Raw genomic sequence first — 16122 nt, 5'->3', positions numbered from 1 at the left:
TTTGTGTTAAAAGAACTTGTTTTATTGCTGATTTAATGCATTCTTTTACAAAGTATACACTTGTGCATTTTGATTACATGGAATTTTCTGTTAGGTGACCCTGTTGGATCAAATTAAGACAGCAACAATCATATGGCAAACATAAAAGTCTAATTTTTTTTCTCAACACGGCGTATACATAAGAGTGACAATTATTACCAGAAGCAGTGGAAGGAAGACATTAAATGCACCACTAGTGAATGTGGTTTTACAAAGAGGAATGTTCATTTAATTAAGGTCAGTGCTGAGATTTAAGTGTTGTAAATGATTTAAAAGGCACATTCATGCCATGGCCATTAAGGTATTATCCAGTCAAAACACTTTTGCTGCTCATGATTGAGACAGATCTCAGCTGGACTTTGAACAATTAAAAACTTGGTGGTAAATAAAGGAAGATAAACTGGTTTCAATGTTTAACTTCTCAACCTCCTCAATACTTAATTCTAAAGAATACATACAGCCTTTTATCTTTAACAAAACATCCTAATCTATTACATCAAACATCCCTTTAGTTTGAATGTACTGTGTTGGGTTGACTGCCAACACCAAGAGTCAGGAACTCAAAAACACTCAGCCTTTCACAGGCTTTAATAAATTCTTATTACAACAAGTGCTATAATTCATCATTGTATTCGTGGCTTTAAAGGTGACTGGATGATACCTTTTAGGGCATGTATGCAGATACCATTCAATGACATTATTAAACACATTCAAAACAAACATTTCTATAATAATGTACATAGTAACAGGGCTGTTTTTGGCTCAGTCCAAATCCTGGCTAGTGGAATGTACTAATAAAATCTTAATGTTATTGACGGACAAAACATACATGGTATCTGTTGCATTCATACGGCCATCATTTGGCACTGTGCGTAAATAGGGTAAACAAACAAATCAATAATCTAGAAACAGAAGCGGTAGCAACTAAATAAGTACACATTAAAGCATGCAAGCAGGCTTTTCCTTTAAAACACCTGACAGTACATATAAAATGGTAGTTGGTTATACATGGTATGTTTCCTACATGTCTTATTCTTTTAAATGTATTATATTAACACTATTTCTGAAGTGCTATTAATAAGTTACATTCAGCATAATTAAAATAATTCCTCCATTTTGTAGCAATTTAGAAAATAAAATAGATATCTCTGTTTATCCCAGGAGAACTGTGTGTTGAGTGTCCGCATCAGACACTGTCATTAATACCTGTGAACAGAAAAACATTGTTATTGTTCATGAGAACACATCATACATGTTAGCAATCAAATATAGTGAAATATAATTGAACCTACCTATAGTAATTGGGTTTAAAGGGGCCGTTCTTGTTGAGGCCCATGTACTTGGCCTGCTCGTCAGAGAGCTCTGTCAGGTGGGCATCAAAGTTTGGAAGGTGCAAACTGGCCACATACTCATCTGCATGAAACGGACATATAGATATCCACAAGGTCAGAAAAGATACTTGTTACTGTGTACCTCTTTTTTTAGCTCACTGGGTGGTGTCATTTCAAGTCACAAGGTGGCAACAATGAGCAAAAAAGAGGCTGAAGATGTTCTTTAAACTAATTTTCAGGATCAGCGTTTCTGGTGGGCCTCAAAGTGCAATCTAGGGGGATGCAGAGCTTCGGCCAAATAGTAAGATTACATTACACAATGTTCATTTAAAATGTAAAATACAAAGGTAGTTATTTAATTATCAAAAATGTCTTAAGTACAAATTAAAGTGCATAAATTAAATGACCAGTTTCCCTTGATTATGTTGAGAAAACATCACCCTGAATATAATAAACTGGGTTTATAATGGCCAACAATAATGAATGTATTATTATTTCTTATTTTGTTTTTGTCGTGTAGAGGTTTTTTCTTATAATTTATTTAAGGAGGTAGTCCTCTGGAGATTTTTAAACAATATGAAGCGGGCATTAGGTTACAAAAGATTTCGAAACCCAACTGTTTATGTTATTTTTTCTACTAATAAGATTCAGGGAAACATCTAACGCAAAGCCGATATATAACTCTTACCCATCTTCTTAGGCAGAAGATACACATCCTGTTTGTAACGTCCCTCCGGTGCGTTGAACAACTCAATCAGGGCCAGGGCCTGCACAAAACACAGAGCACACAATGCCTGTAAGACTCCCAATGAGTTACAGGGCACTACAAAGGTGTTAGTGAAGGTCTCCAGAGAGAGAAAACTACTCACCTGGGTCGTGGCAGTGATGGACAACACAAATGTAGGCACTGTGGAGCAGCTCAGATTTAAGAGGCGGCCCTGAGAAATAACAAAGTACACAATTTAACCGGACATTAGAAATTGACACAAAAAGATAGCATGCTGCTGCTGTATGAACACAGAGCACACAGCATAAAGTGGCTGACAGTGAGTGAGACACCTGCAGGCCTCTTTAAAATTGAATACCAGCCAAGGACAAATTAACCAATGGGATTTATTATAGGGATTTAACCTTGAGTTAAATCAACTATCTGTTTAATGAGAATGAGAATCACCACAATATTTCATAACATAAATGCTTCTGAGCTTGGGGTAAATACAACTTGTGGTCTGTGTTTTTAGGCTAAAAGTGTGGTTTTAAAAACCACTAGGTGTGATCAAAATAATCTTAAGATATGAAGGCACGGTAATCTTAAAATATGAAGGGATATTACCTCTGCAAGCAGCACGACCCTTTTCCCATCGGGCCAGATGATGTGGTCAACCTGAGAGCGGACCCTCTCCCAGGTCAGCTCAGGGCTGCGCAGACTCGCCTGGAACAAAAGACATAGATCAGCCTCACAACTGCATGACATATAGTTAAGCATAAAGGTCAAAGAACAAAATGTGAGAGGATTTTCCGCAACACAAAAGTGACATTCATTTACTAGAATGTGAAATAACGCGTCTCTAATGTCCATGTAGAGAAAAGCATTTGTACCAAATATCAAGATATTTCAAACAAATCAGAGCAGAACCTAAAAGTAAAAGATAGAAACAAAAAAAGAAGAGACCTATCCCGTAGCATTGAGTTAAAAAAAGAAGAGGAACTGAGAATGCGTGTTCGTCACAGAGAGGGGATATTTAGAGAAGTTGCTCCTTGAAAGGAGGCTTGCTGGATCTCTTAACATGGCAGCCCGGGAGAGTTAAAAAAGGAATTTGACAAGATGCCATATTTGTAGAGTCTACTAGGTTATATTTGGTTTCAAAGAACAGGATTCCGAAAAGTTGGAGATGTACATATGGCTTTACTGTGTTAAGATCAACCATAGACATTTGTACACTGTGTTTTGAGAAATATGTTTGTTTTGTTGTTAACATGCTATTTATATATTCAGTGATGATTATGATATATAGTATCTCATCTATAATTGATATGTTTGATCAATACTTTATATGAGGCAACCAGAAACAGCCCTGATAAAAGAAAGAAAGCCAAAAAGTATTGTGTGTTGGTTGTCTTTTTGTCGCATTGAAGCTCACACTGAAACTAAATAAACCCATTACCACATCAATCTCAGTATTGGAGTGTCCCATATTGCAGACGATGCAGCCATTCTTCATCCGGTCAAGCTGTTCTCTGGTGACCACATTCTTGTTTCCTATTAAAAACAACACAAAGAATAACAGTAATGCAAAATGTAAACAAGAGTCACTGAGACATTCCAAGTGAGTTAAAGTCATGTCTGCACAGTTTCAGAGTGTTTCTCTTTCTGTTATAAGACTGGCATCAGATGTATGTAAATTGTGATAACGGTCATCTAAAAACACACCCAAACAGCATTTGTGCGGACGGATGTAAAGTCAGTTTTGGACCTAGAGATGTAAAATGACATATTGAATATTTGCTGGAAACATTGTGATTATCAAAGCAGAAGTAATGAGTGTCTCTGCATGGGGTACAGTACCAGTGCAGGTTATCACCACGTCCATCTGCCGGATGACCTCACTCAGCTTGACCACGCGGAAGCCGTCCATGCTGTTTAGATACACATATGGAGGTATTTTCATTACTTTAAGCAGCACAAACAAAATTAAAATGACATGAACCCTAGTGTTTTTCCAGAATCACAACAATTATGTATTGCACCACATAGAAACACTAGAGCGCAACGTGCAGCAGTGTTGGTAGTGACTCACCATGCCTGCAGGGCACAGATTGGGTCAATCTCTGTGATGCACACAATGGCTCCGAGGGCCTTTAGTGCGGTGCAGCAGCCTTTCCCCACCTACACACAGTACAGTGCAATAGTTGAAAACAGAAATCTACAATGCATGGAACAAGGTCTGCTGTTGAAATTTAGACATTCCATGAAAAGTGTATTTTTAAAGCCTGATATCAAAGAAGAATATTTCACCTCTCCATAACCACAGACAACAACTTGTTTGCCTCCAAACATTATATCCGTGGTCCTCTTCAAGCTGGAAGAGAAAAAATGACACACACTTGTATCCATCTGCATGACTCAGAACACCGAAAAAAAATCTTGCAAATAATAGTTAGCTTTCAGGATGATGTAATTCTCCTCACCCATCCAGGATAGATTCACGGCAGCAGTAGAGGTTGTCAAATTTCTGCTTAGTGACAGAGTCGTTCACATTCATGGCAGGGACACACAGCTTTCCGGCCTTAGACAACTGGTACAATCTGATAGGACGTGAGGAAACATGTTCAGGCACACACATGCTTATATCCACACTTAAAATGAGCTGCAGTCCTGTGTGACCTTATGCTTTCTTGAGTGTCTCAGTAATTGATTCCATTGAGAGTCATGCATGCACAGCTGATGCGACCTGCAGTCCACCTCTGTGTGTTCCTTAAATAGGCGGCAGGCAAATCCGGCAAGTGACCTTATCACTCTACAGTGTCAGTGTGTATTAATATTACTGTGACTTGTATAATTGCTTGTGATGCTGTTTGCGCAGACACTGTGTGCATCATTCATCAAGGTGCTTTGTTTGCTTCCGGCTCAGGGCCATTTAGACGACAAAATGATGCGAAGACCTTACACAACAGGTTTATTGATGCAGCTTCATCCTTTTAAAAGAACACTGCATCTACAGTGTTTGTACTTAGTTTGAATATCTTTGTTCATTAGTTGAAAAAGAAGTTGGTAGTTAATAACTCCACTAAGGTCAAATCATCTGTGCCCAAAGTGAAGTGCATCACGTAAAATGCTGCTAAATTATGTAGCGAGTAACGTTGTTAAAACTTAATATCACATACTTATTTATGAAATGTTTACATTTGTATGTCCACCTTCTTCATTTCGCTGTAACGGGACACAATATCAATAAGACATAACTCCCAGGGTTGGATCGATGCTAATAACTTAAAAAATACTGCCACTGTCTTTATTATTTAAAGTCCATTATGGGATGTTATAAGCTGGGCCACAGACATGTGGATTTCTTGCTGGCTCAAAGATAAACTATTCTTATTTCAATATGATGTATAAATTAGTCCCTTTTTTTTCTCAAATGGCGTCCAAAACTATGTAAATTCCTTCTTTTAAAAGCCCAGATTCAAGAAATCAAGCCCCATTTTACCTGTGCACTCCAGTGACACTCTCCTCCACGATGCCTCGGACCTTCTTAAAGACGCTGGGATACTTCTTGTAGACCCAGTGGGTTAGGTCTCCGCCATCATCCAAGATCTAAGAGAAATCATGGGAGAGTTAACTGCATGAAAGATAAAAACAGTAATGGTGGCACAGTAGCGCCCAGAGACTGTTGTCTCCTATATGTTCTTATAATTGGTGTTCAAATTTGACATGGGATTGACAGATTGATACCATGTTAGCCTGCCAGCCCTCCGTGTTGACACAGCGATCGATGCACCACCAGAAGTCGTCCTCTGACTCACCCTTCCACGCAAACACAGGTACGCCTGCAGGAAACAAAACACACACACCTAATGGAAAAGACATACAGCAGAGGAGGGGAGGACTGGCCCGCTGCATGAGCAACAGGTCCATTAGGGGAACGTTGCACAGTTACACACATGCATACATGGGTTGCTTTACAAGCATTGGGCTTTGTACTGTACTGTAACACAAATTTAAATAAATGCAGAAAATATGATGCATTCTAGACACCGATGAATGTATACACCCCTTAGAACCTAAATTGAAAGTCATCACATTAATAGTTTCTTAATGTCAGTAATACAGTATATGTGTTTTATACCTCATTTCTAACCACAAACCATGATTAGACATAATTGTATTTTATGATGTGTAGTTTTGATAAATGTATGAATGAGTTTAGAGACATGGGTGTGTATATACAGATGTTTATTTTGGTCATGCACATTTGTGTATAACTGTTGTTAACTGTTATCATAAATGATGATTTACTCAATCTGAGGATCTTACCTGTTTCAGCGAGAGCAGCGGCCACCTCATTCTGAGTGGAGTAGATGTTGCAGGCAGTCCAGCGGCACTGAGCACCGAGGGCTACCAGGGTCTCAATCAGGACCTACACAGAAAAAGGGAACAAGTAGGTAGCTAAGTTAAAGAAGAGAAGGATGGAATCATCACAGTGATCTGCAGCGAACAGGATAAGAGGACATACTGCGGTCTGAGCAGTGATGTGGGTGCAGCCGACTATCTTCGCCCCAGCCAATGGCTTCTCCCCCTGGGCCCGCTTCCTCAAGGAGATCAGGGCGGACATGTCTGTGGAGGAACAGAATGAGCGTCAGCTTAGTGGAAGATGAAAGGATGTAAAGGTCAGGTTTGTTTTGGGAAAGAGAAGAGTGATTTTGAACATAAGAATAAGCCCTTTCTGCAAGATGGATGTGCAGTAAATGGCTATAAAATGGAGGCTGATTTAACAACAATGTCAACAACAGCTGTTGCCAGCATGGCTTAGAGCCTGAAGAACTCATCAAGCATGCACGCCTACGCCACTCACACAACAATGTTAACAGTTAGAGGGACAGGTTTGCAGACTGGGAATATACAAGAAACAGAAACACCTGAGATGGGGGAAGCGGTAATAGGAGAAAATAAGTAATACAAATATAGCAATAAAGAGCTACGATCATATTTCATGAATTATATTGGCAATGTCCTCCGGCCTTAGGTCATACATTTGGAATCAGGAGGAGAGGATGAAATAGTGTTGAAGCAGCAAATCAGATGCCATGTGATACATATCTGGGAACAAAGTCAGAACAGGTATCACAAAACTCTTTTTGTATAGATGGTGATGATAGCAAGCATCTTAGCCGACTGTATCACAACTATATCACAAAAATAAATACTTTTAACATTGTACAGCTTGTACATGAGTAAAAGGAATTCCATAGAAGACCACTATACACACATCCCATTGCTTAAAAAGGTTTAATGAATAAAAAAAGGTTAATCTCTGAAACATGAGTGTACCTGTATTGTCAGATATACCTTGTTCTGCAATTTCAATTTCACGACGGCCAAATTCGGCCTGCTTGATGTTCTTCACACAGAAGTCACTGCTGCCCTGGGTGTTGACCTGGGCTTTGTCCCGGGGGGAGGTTTCATCATCGGAGCTGTCAGTGTAGGACGCAGCTATGAAATGGAGAACACAAAAAGGTCATTATTGAGGAAAAGCTTTCAAAAGAGCCAATTATGAAATATATACTTCAAATCAATTGTGTGTCCGGTGGTGATTGTGTGTGTGTTTGAAAGTGTCCTGTATGTGTTTAACTAGACCGTACACAAATAATATGAACACATTTTTTGAAAGAATTGCTGCCCAGATACACACTAAAAACATGATTTCACAGTTCTAAAATCAATGCTGTTACCAAATCAGTTTAATACTTGATTGGTATTTCTTTATTTTATTTTTGGTCTGTATATGTACTTTTTGGCAAATATGTTGCTTCATTTGTGGACGGAAGTAGATACGTCCAGAAGATGATATATGGACTTTCATACAAACTATTACTATGAGGAACACTGGTGAGTAGAAGGTACAATGATCTATACTTTCAAGAGCCAACATTAATAACCACTGTCTGTGATACAACTCAGGGAAATGTAAGGAAACTTTTAGCTATGCATTACCTGAGCTGTAGCTGTCAGTAGATGACTGCGAGATTGAGCGAGAGAGGGAGCGGCGGCCCGCCTTGGTGGGGTACTTGCTGAACTCCTGTTTGTCCTCAGTGTTTGCAAACTGGATCTGGAAGGGAACCAGAACCGAATGTACAACATAAACATAAAAGGCAAACAGAATTGAGACATTACTGACCTTTGTTCTGTCTGTATGAACTGATTAATAGTAAGAGCGAGGAAGAGAAAGCATCTTCACAAACAACACAGAACACTTTTTTTTAAAACGCTTGAGGTATTTTGTTCATTCTTTACTTATGGTCTTATTGTGCACGTTCAGTCTGTTACAGTAAATCACAGGTGGATCGAGAAAAGGGTGGCTGATGTCTATTTTTAGATGCTCCTTCCTGCTCTCTGATTGATGCTTTGTTCAGAAACACAGGCCTCAGTTGTTAGTGTGGTCCATCGTGTCAAACCAACCCTTCAAAGCGCCCAAGATCAAAGACCTGGAAACACATAAAGTACATCAGCACAGCTAGCTTTGCAATTCTGTATGCCTTAACATAAAGTCTTTGTGGGATTATTTTACCAAGCCACAAAAGCTGATAAATGTTTGAAATGTTCTATTATTCACAATTTAAATAAAAAAACAGCACTTTGTGTGAATAATTAAGTATGTTCAGGCTAAAATTATCGAGGATCTGACCAATCCTGATCAGACAGTTGTCAACATTATAAACAACAGAGACATCTAACCCTCATGTCCTTTAGTAAACTGGGTCACAGGACAGAGAAGGGTGACTAGTCAGTAGCACTGTTGAACTACACTGATTTTGACAGAAACAAACTTAATTCAGAAATACTTTATTTACGCGGACGTAGAAACCCAGGGGGACTGTAGCCTCTATTTTGCACCTGCTACTGTAAATGAACAGGCCTGCAGGTATGTGACTTCAAGGGTACAAGAGTTGCTCAGCATTCTACTGAAAAAGGAAGTATGAAGGGGAGCTTTTTAGCTCTCATAAATTTCCTTTAGTTTTAGACCTTGTGTCTAGCATTGAACTAATTAATTGATCTGTTCCATAACTCAACATGACATCTGGGAAACATTGATGCACAATGCTCTCTGACTGTTGCACGTAACATATTCACAATTGCAGGTTTGGCAACATTATCTTGCATAAACTAAACGTTTAAACCAATGTTACCTTGAGGTGCTAAAAGCCTGATAAGGAGTTGCAGAGATCTCTGTCTACCAATAAATCCTACAGGTATCTTGGTGGCTTAGTGGCAAGTGTGTTGGAATAAATCCAAGCTCAGGCTTTGTCTTACTTACAACACTGTTTAATGTCACACAACATTGTATAATGTCAGGCAATGGGGGGACTTCCAACTGGTATTAAGAGGGTATTTTTCATTATTTTCTTTCATGTGAAATGTCTTGTTGTAAGTTTTAAGAATATTATTTTTATATTCATATTCTTGAGAGACTTTCAAATGGTCGTTAGAGTGCAGGGTGTTAGTGAAATGTCTGTGCTTTTCATACATTTCTACAGTTTTAAAATGTACCTAATCAGCAAATGTTGCCATCAGGTACTTTGATTGTTTAAAAAAAAAGTGCCATTGTTTCTTCTTGTGATTTGTATCTACATTTATCTTATCGAAAAGGCACCTAGAAATAACTCAGTGACTTTGGGAAGCAATCAACACTTGTTTTTACTCTCTTCCTTAAACATCTACTTTGTCTCCATTCAAATATTTTCAGTCATTGAGACACTACGGAGGATTCCCTTGTTCTCTTATTTTAAATGTCCATAGAATGTGTTTGGACTCAAAACTATCATGCCGGCCAGCACAGTTGACACAACACACAGATGATAAATCCAGGAACACACAAATGCCAGACTAAACAGAGAGTTGGGTAACATTTGAGTGGGATGTGCACATACTATATGGACATCAGCCAACAGCCATCTTTTATAGGTGAAGCCTAGTGTTAATGATAGTGACCGTGAAGAGTAATGACTTGAGAGAATGAGAGGAGTATTTACACTGTCAGACACACCATACTAAGAGGAGTGTAAACTCACAGATGGGTGAAACTAGCATGACTCCGTTTCCTGGTAGTCACCGGGAAGCAGAGGTAAGGGGTTAATGAGTTCAACGAAAAACATCCTTGAGATACTCAAAGAAAATACCACAATCATTCTATTGCTTTATAGTCAAAATGGGTCTTTTATCACCTATAATTAGAAACTAATTGCATGGTTACGGCCATGCAATTCATTTAAAATAAAGTAACTGTAGCAGAAATAGCTAACACAGTAGTATCTCTGTGTGTTTATATCTGACAATCCCTCTTTTCATGAGCAATGCCAGCTTCCACATCTACTGTCAGTATAACGAAACTCAAGAAGCTTGTGAGACACTGCAAACTGAGGAGGTCTCTGCATGTCTGTGTTTTCACAATTGAGAGTGTGCTCTGTCTCACACACTTGCAAAATAGTTATTTTTTGTTTGTTTTGCATCATTTTTTGCACAGTCTCTTAAATGTCAGCATTGTTCGTCCCTTAAATTGATAGACATCAAAATTAGAGTCAGCTTTTCGTGTGGTTACAGCACTAAGGAAAACAAGAGGCAAATCTGAATAATGATTAAGACAGCATTCTGTTTCTGCTACTCTGAATATTTTTTGAGTATTGTCGGCCTTTTGAGGAGAACTCTAAACTTCTCCTGGCATTTCAGCTCAACATTTTTTTTTGCAAGTAAAAGAGAAAAACACTTCTGTGTTGTTTGCATTGTTTCATAAGACAACAATTTGTTTTACATAACTGCAAAAACAGGAAAACTTATTATGACATGGAAAAGTAATTGTAGCACATCTGTGTGTGGGATATGCTGTATCTTTAAGAAGTAAATGTGCTGGATGAGTAGCGACTCACCCTTTCTCTCCCGTGCCCATGTTTGTGTGCCATGGCTGCCAGTACCTCTGCAGTTTTCCAGCCTACTTGCCTGTGCCTGTGTGTCCTCTGTGTGATGGTACTAGGTGTCCCTGATGCTATTATCCCAGAACACTCCCAGGCAGAGCCGGGGGGAGGTTCCCACCTATTACTGTGATTTCTAATGGCCAACCTGGAGAGAGAGAGAGACAGAGAGAGGCCTGGAGAGAAGGGGGAGGTTGATTCTCACTGAGCCTCTCTCTTTCTTTCTCTCGCTGGTTCTGCCCTTGACAACCAGCTGCTAAAGGTTATTTTTTGCCTATTTTACTAAGTACTTAGGCTGCAAAAAGTCAGAAGATTTAGAAAATGTACAAACAAGAAAAATGCACAGAAAATAACACACAGAGAAAAACGAACCACAGCTGCTGCTTTTACTTTCAGGCTGTACTCCTAAATTTGGAACACTAAATGAAATAGGATTGACAGGACCGATTAAACCCTTTTTCCATTAGCCTCCTGCTGCATCAATAAGCGCCCCATCCACTCCCTCCTGCAGCTAAAAATACCAATTCTCTCTTAGATAGCCGGCCACGTCACAGACTTAAGCTGGTGACTGTCAGCGGGGGCTGTTAAGAGTTCAATGACTGGCATAAGGTGACATTACTTTCTTACCCCTTGTGCTCGACAGCACCATCTAACTGAGAGTAACTGCACTCTAATACTGTACATCTTTGTATTCTGACATGTCATTGGTCATATTGAAAATGAAGACATAAGGCCTTATCTTTCATTGAGTACTAGTGGTGTGCAGAGAGAAAGGTATTGAAGGTCTTCAGACTACTGCAGCTCTTCCTTTGGTCTGCAAAGGCGCCTGTTTAGATCAATGCAAGAATGACAGATTACTGTGTTGTGAAAAAAACATACAGTGCACTAATCCTTCCTCCACAACTATGTGACCTTTGGCAGAAACTATGATTTTGACTTATTATCATGGACCTACTTCTTCAATGACTATGTAAAGCTGTTCATAATAAACAGGGAAGTACACCCTATATTCTACAACATCAACATTATTTTGTTCCTAAAGTTGGTAAAAGAGAACCCAGAATATTGGTGACAAATACTGTAGTTAAGCTTAAAAAGATGCTTTTTAAATACCAAAAAGCACTATTGAGAACACAGTCTGAAAATGGTGAAACTAGTCAGTATGGATGTGTTATATTTCTCAGCTTATGGTGACTTTTCCCTCAATGTTAATATGGGGTGCCACTCTGGTACAAACACAGTACCTTACTTGTGTGGAAGACCGAGTTTCAAAAACTGGAAAGAAAGTGTTGACAATGTTGTTTTTTTAAATATAGCTAGATGGCCTTAAAGCGTACTGAGTTTTTTAATCCAAAAGGTGTGAGGCTAAGGTGAGTCCATTTCTTTTTATAACATCTACTGAACATATCCATATCTATGTTTAAACTGCCGGGGGGAAAGAAAACCTCATTTGACCTTCACGAAATGCTGCCATAATGTTGGCAGACAAACAAGATGAGATAGGGACGGATATTTTTGAGAATGTATGTAAAAAGGCCCCCAAGGGATCAGATAAAAGTGATGATGATGCAGGAACGAATTCACAGAGAATGAGTCCTGATCCCAGGGGGCGCGTTGTGTAACAGATTCAGAGCGAGTGGAGGAAGAGTAGTGGTGTTTGATTTGCCCACACACACACACACACACACACACACACACACACACACACACACACACACACACACACACACACACACACACACACACACACACACACACACACACACACACACACACACACACACACACACACACACACACACACACACACACACACTTCAGCATTGATTGTTTTTGTCCGTGGCATCTCTCACTAGATAATGTGACCAGGCACCAGCCTCATAACTTCCACAGACATCCAACCTTTATTTTTTTATGTGTGATACTTGCAGGGATTTTGAATAATCTTATCTAGTTTCCCAATCATTTTCAGTATTTGTTTTACTTATTCATTTTTTCCATGCAAACAGGTGGCTCGGCTTGACTCTGGGCTCTCACGTTTATTCATAACACACTGCTTTGTTTTTCATAAGCGGAGCACACATTCCTACCATCCAATATGTTTTCAATCAGGCTCCCCGAGGTGAGTGCGGTCCACACAGTATTGCCTCGTCAGACAGGGGGTCTGAGCTGATATTCTGAAGTCTGTGAGCCCTGCTGCTGGGAATATGGATATTCTTTATTATGCTGATTATTTTGTCCACCTTTTGTCGACATACTTTTACTTTGATTCAATCATATCACAAAGGTGGCTTCACAAGAAGTATCATTTTGAATAAGGTATTGTATTTATTTTAGCAGCTGTATTTTACTGTATTTTAAGTGTTTTACACTGTGTTGTCACAATGACAAAATAAGATCATGGTAATGGAAAGTCATGGAAAATAAAGTATCCTTATCTTATTTAATGTATAGTCCCTGCTGACAACTAAACGACAAATAAATGGTACATATTATTAGTCAAATTCAGATCTGTGAAGCTCGTATTTTGCAGTTTTATTGAGATATGTTCTATATCTATGGTGATTTTTAAGACTGTGTTTGTTAGTTTATCTAACAGGAATCAAATGTAAATGTTGATAAATAGGACAGAAGAACTAGGTCATATAAGAGTAAAACTATTTTTCAGGCCCCATGTTTGTTCCTCAGAATTGAACTTAAACAGTACTGTGTTAGTCACAATGGGGCTGGTTTTGCTTGTGATTCGTTGACTTCCTCTGCCACTGCAGTTTTCCTGTGCTGGTTACGTGTCCTCAACAGATTTGATCCACTTACCACATTTCATAATTCTGCAATCCTTGTGACTTTATGAACAAATCCAAACAACAGCTTTTGTTACTCACACCTAAAAGGTCAATGAATCACGTTAATCCTAAATCCAATAAGCAATGTGTTCAAAAGATGTGATCTCCCTTTTAGAGCAAGAAAAAATTACAAAGATGCATGAAACATCTTAAATTGTCAAATGAGGCAAAAAAAAAGCAACATGAAGCACAGATCATCAAGAGGTGTTGCGACCACTCCTGCATTTGAGAATTAAGAGTTACATAAGGTTTAAAAGTCAGAGCTATAAAAAAATGCGTGCAAGTCACGAGCTCCGAGTAATTACTGAATGTGTCATGTAGAATGTAAAAGCTGAATTTGTGAGGCTAGTATCAAGAACGCAGTAATGGACATAGCAATACAGTGTTATTGAGAGGAAATAAACTAAATCTTAATATCTATAAATAAAAACAAAGTACAAATGAGTAAAAACTTGGGTTAAACTTACAAATATACTGTATTTATATACAGACATTGGGTAAACACACTGCTGGATCAGTTGTTTCAAACACAAAGTGGCACAGAAAGGAGGACAGGTGTCATAAGGTCACCTTGAAAGAAGAACATTCATTTTTGACATGCTTAAGAATGTCAGTTCTGAGTGAAATGAAGCCTTTACTTATTTGTTCCATGTTTATCTTCTGCCTGTTGCCAGCTGTTACACAGCGTGCTAGATCTGTTATGATAGCAGCCACCTCAAGGGAGTCTTTCTTATTGAGGATTGTTAGGTGCCACTGTGTAACAGCTAGGAAATTCAAGGCCATTTCTCATAGTGCACTTTGAGCTGCTAAAACATTTCTATCATGCTGTTCTTTCTACTAACAATGATGATGTCAACACACACTACAGTGAGAATTCAAGAATGACGACACAAGCACAAGGACTTCGCTGAGTATAGATACAATTTTGTTTTTACAAATAATATTTCCACCACCTGCTAGTCCTGAGGATTGGGATTATTCTGACACAGCATTTAATAGCTCTCGTGTTGCGTGCAGACCCCTGGTCTAAGCCTAGGTATGTTAGGGCATTTATGACTTTACTTTGCCGAGGCCTTGGATGAGAGGTTTAAGAGCTCAACTTGGCTTTTAGTTGTTTCCTGCCTACAGGATGTTGGCATGATGCAGATATTCTGATGTAAATAAACAGGATGGCATTTTTTTCTAATCTAATCTTGATGAAAGCTGCTTTAAAAGTATAAGGTGTACCTTTAGTACTAAAATACTGAAAGCACGTGAAAACAGTGAAGCAACATTTTTTTCTGTATCCTAACTTCTTTAGATGCGAGGTAAAATATGACTGATCTAAATGAGGAATTTTAACTTATTAACAGCCTGGTATGGGATGGAGGGAGCCCTCTGTGTGACACGGCAGCATAACATGCAAAATCGCCGTCTCTGGTACCTTTTAAGTGCATAACTCAACACACAGTACATTTCCTGGCCTTGCTGCACCGTAGCACTTCACTGCAGTGAAATGCGTACCTCCTCGCATGTGCCTGCCTACAGAGCACAGTCTCTTTGCCCAGAGGCGGTGAGTGATGGCGAGCATCTCGTTTCTTACCTTTTTGACGGATTTCAGAGTAGGGACCGCGGTGAACGCTGCGGAAGGCATTTCCCCAACGTTCATGTTCACATCGCTGCTGTTCTTGCTCACAGTCATCGCGGAATATTTTTCCGCAACGTTTTCGGTCTCTTTGACATATTTGGTCGCTTGTTTCACCTCGGCCTTGCTGTCTACAACCGAGTCGGTCATTGTTGCATGCAGGAGATGTGGAGACTGAGAAATAAATGGGATTCAGTTAGAGCTAGCTTTGTCCGTCGTCTTCTTGTTCTCTCTTCGTTAAGCTTCGTGGCTTAAAATGACCGAACCGTCGCTGAAGCACTTCCACTAGACTGTCAGTGCAGAGCAATAATTAGCCCACTTTAAACAGAGATTAACCCGTTTACTACGTTCATTACTTTCTAAAAGAGCGGCATGAACACTTGTTTCTGTCCTCCAGGTCTGCTGTCATCCACAGACAGCAACATCTCGGAGGGGAGGGGGCGGTGAAGCTGTCACCTGAACCAGAAGCGTGTGGGCGGTGCAGAGCAAAATGGAGAAGTAGCGGCTGGCGCTCGTTTCTCCCACCAAGAGCAGCGCTGTCTTTGGTTCAATGGATTGCATTTACTCGTTTCTACTTGTGAGTCGGTGCAAGTGTAACCTAGAT

At 39.4% G+C, this 16122-nt stretch overlaps 1 protein-coding gene across 3 annotated transcripts; it reads right to left on the bottom strand.

Moving 5' to 3' along the window:
* Window positions 1–242: 242 nt before the first annotated feature.
* ahcyl1 (adenosylhomocysteinase-like 1) lies at window positions 243–16120 on the bottom strand. Of its 3 annotated transcripts, none has more exons than XM_063895681.1 (17): window positions 15477–16118; window positions 8083–8197; window positions 7438–7581; window positions 6605–6705; window positions 6406–6508; window positions 5824–5918; window positions 5579–5685; window positions 4560–4676; window positions 4387–4450; window positions 4169–4257; window positions 3937–4007; window positions 3536–3630; window positions 2704–2802; window positions 2240–2308; window positions 2059–2137; window positions 1332–1452; window positions 243–1245 (listed from the first exon to the last, which is right to left on the bottom strand). In XM_063895681.1, the coding sequence occupies exons 1-17, from the start codon at window positions 15666–15668 to the stop codon at window positions 1239–1241; spliced, it is 1668 nt and encodes a 555-aa protein (XP_063751751.1). In that variant the 5' UTR covers window positions 15669–16118; the 3' UTR covers window positions 243–1238. The 3 variants fall into 3 exon arrangements, with proteins under 3 accessions (XP_063751751.1, XP_063751768.1, XP_063751759.1); XM_063895698.1 differs by lacking the exon at window positions 15477–16118 and adding an exon at window positions 11010–11118; XM_063895689.1 differs by lacking the exon at window positions 243–1245 and having other exon boundaries at window positions 1328–1452; window positions 15477–16120.
* Window positions 16121–16122: the final 2 nt, after the last annotated feature.

Source organism: Eleginops maclovinus, chromosome 1, assembly GCF_036324505.1.
Source record: "Eleginops maclovinus isolate JMC-PN-2008 ecotype Puerto Natales chromosome 1, JC_Emac_rtc_rv5, whole genome shotgun sequence".
NCBI classification, from domain to species: domain Eukaryota; kingdom Metazoa; phylum Chordata; class Actinopteri; order Perciformes; family Eleginopidae; genus Eleginops; species Eleginops maclovinus.
The sequence above is the reverse complement of the archived record's forward strand: the minus strand, read 5'-3'. Positions and strand labels throughout refer to the sequence as shown.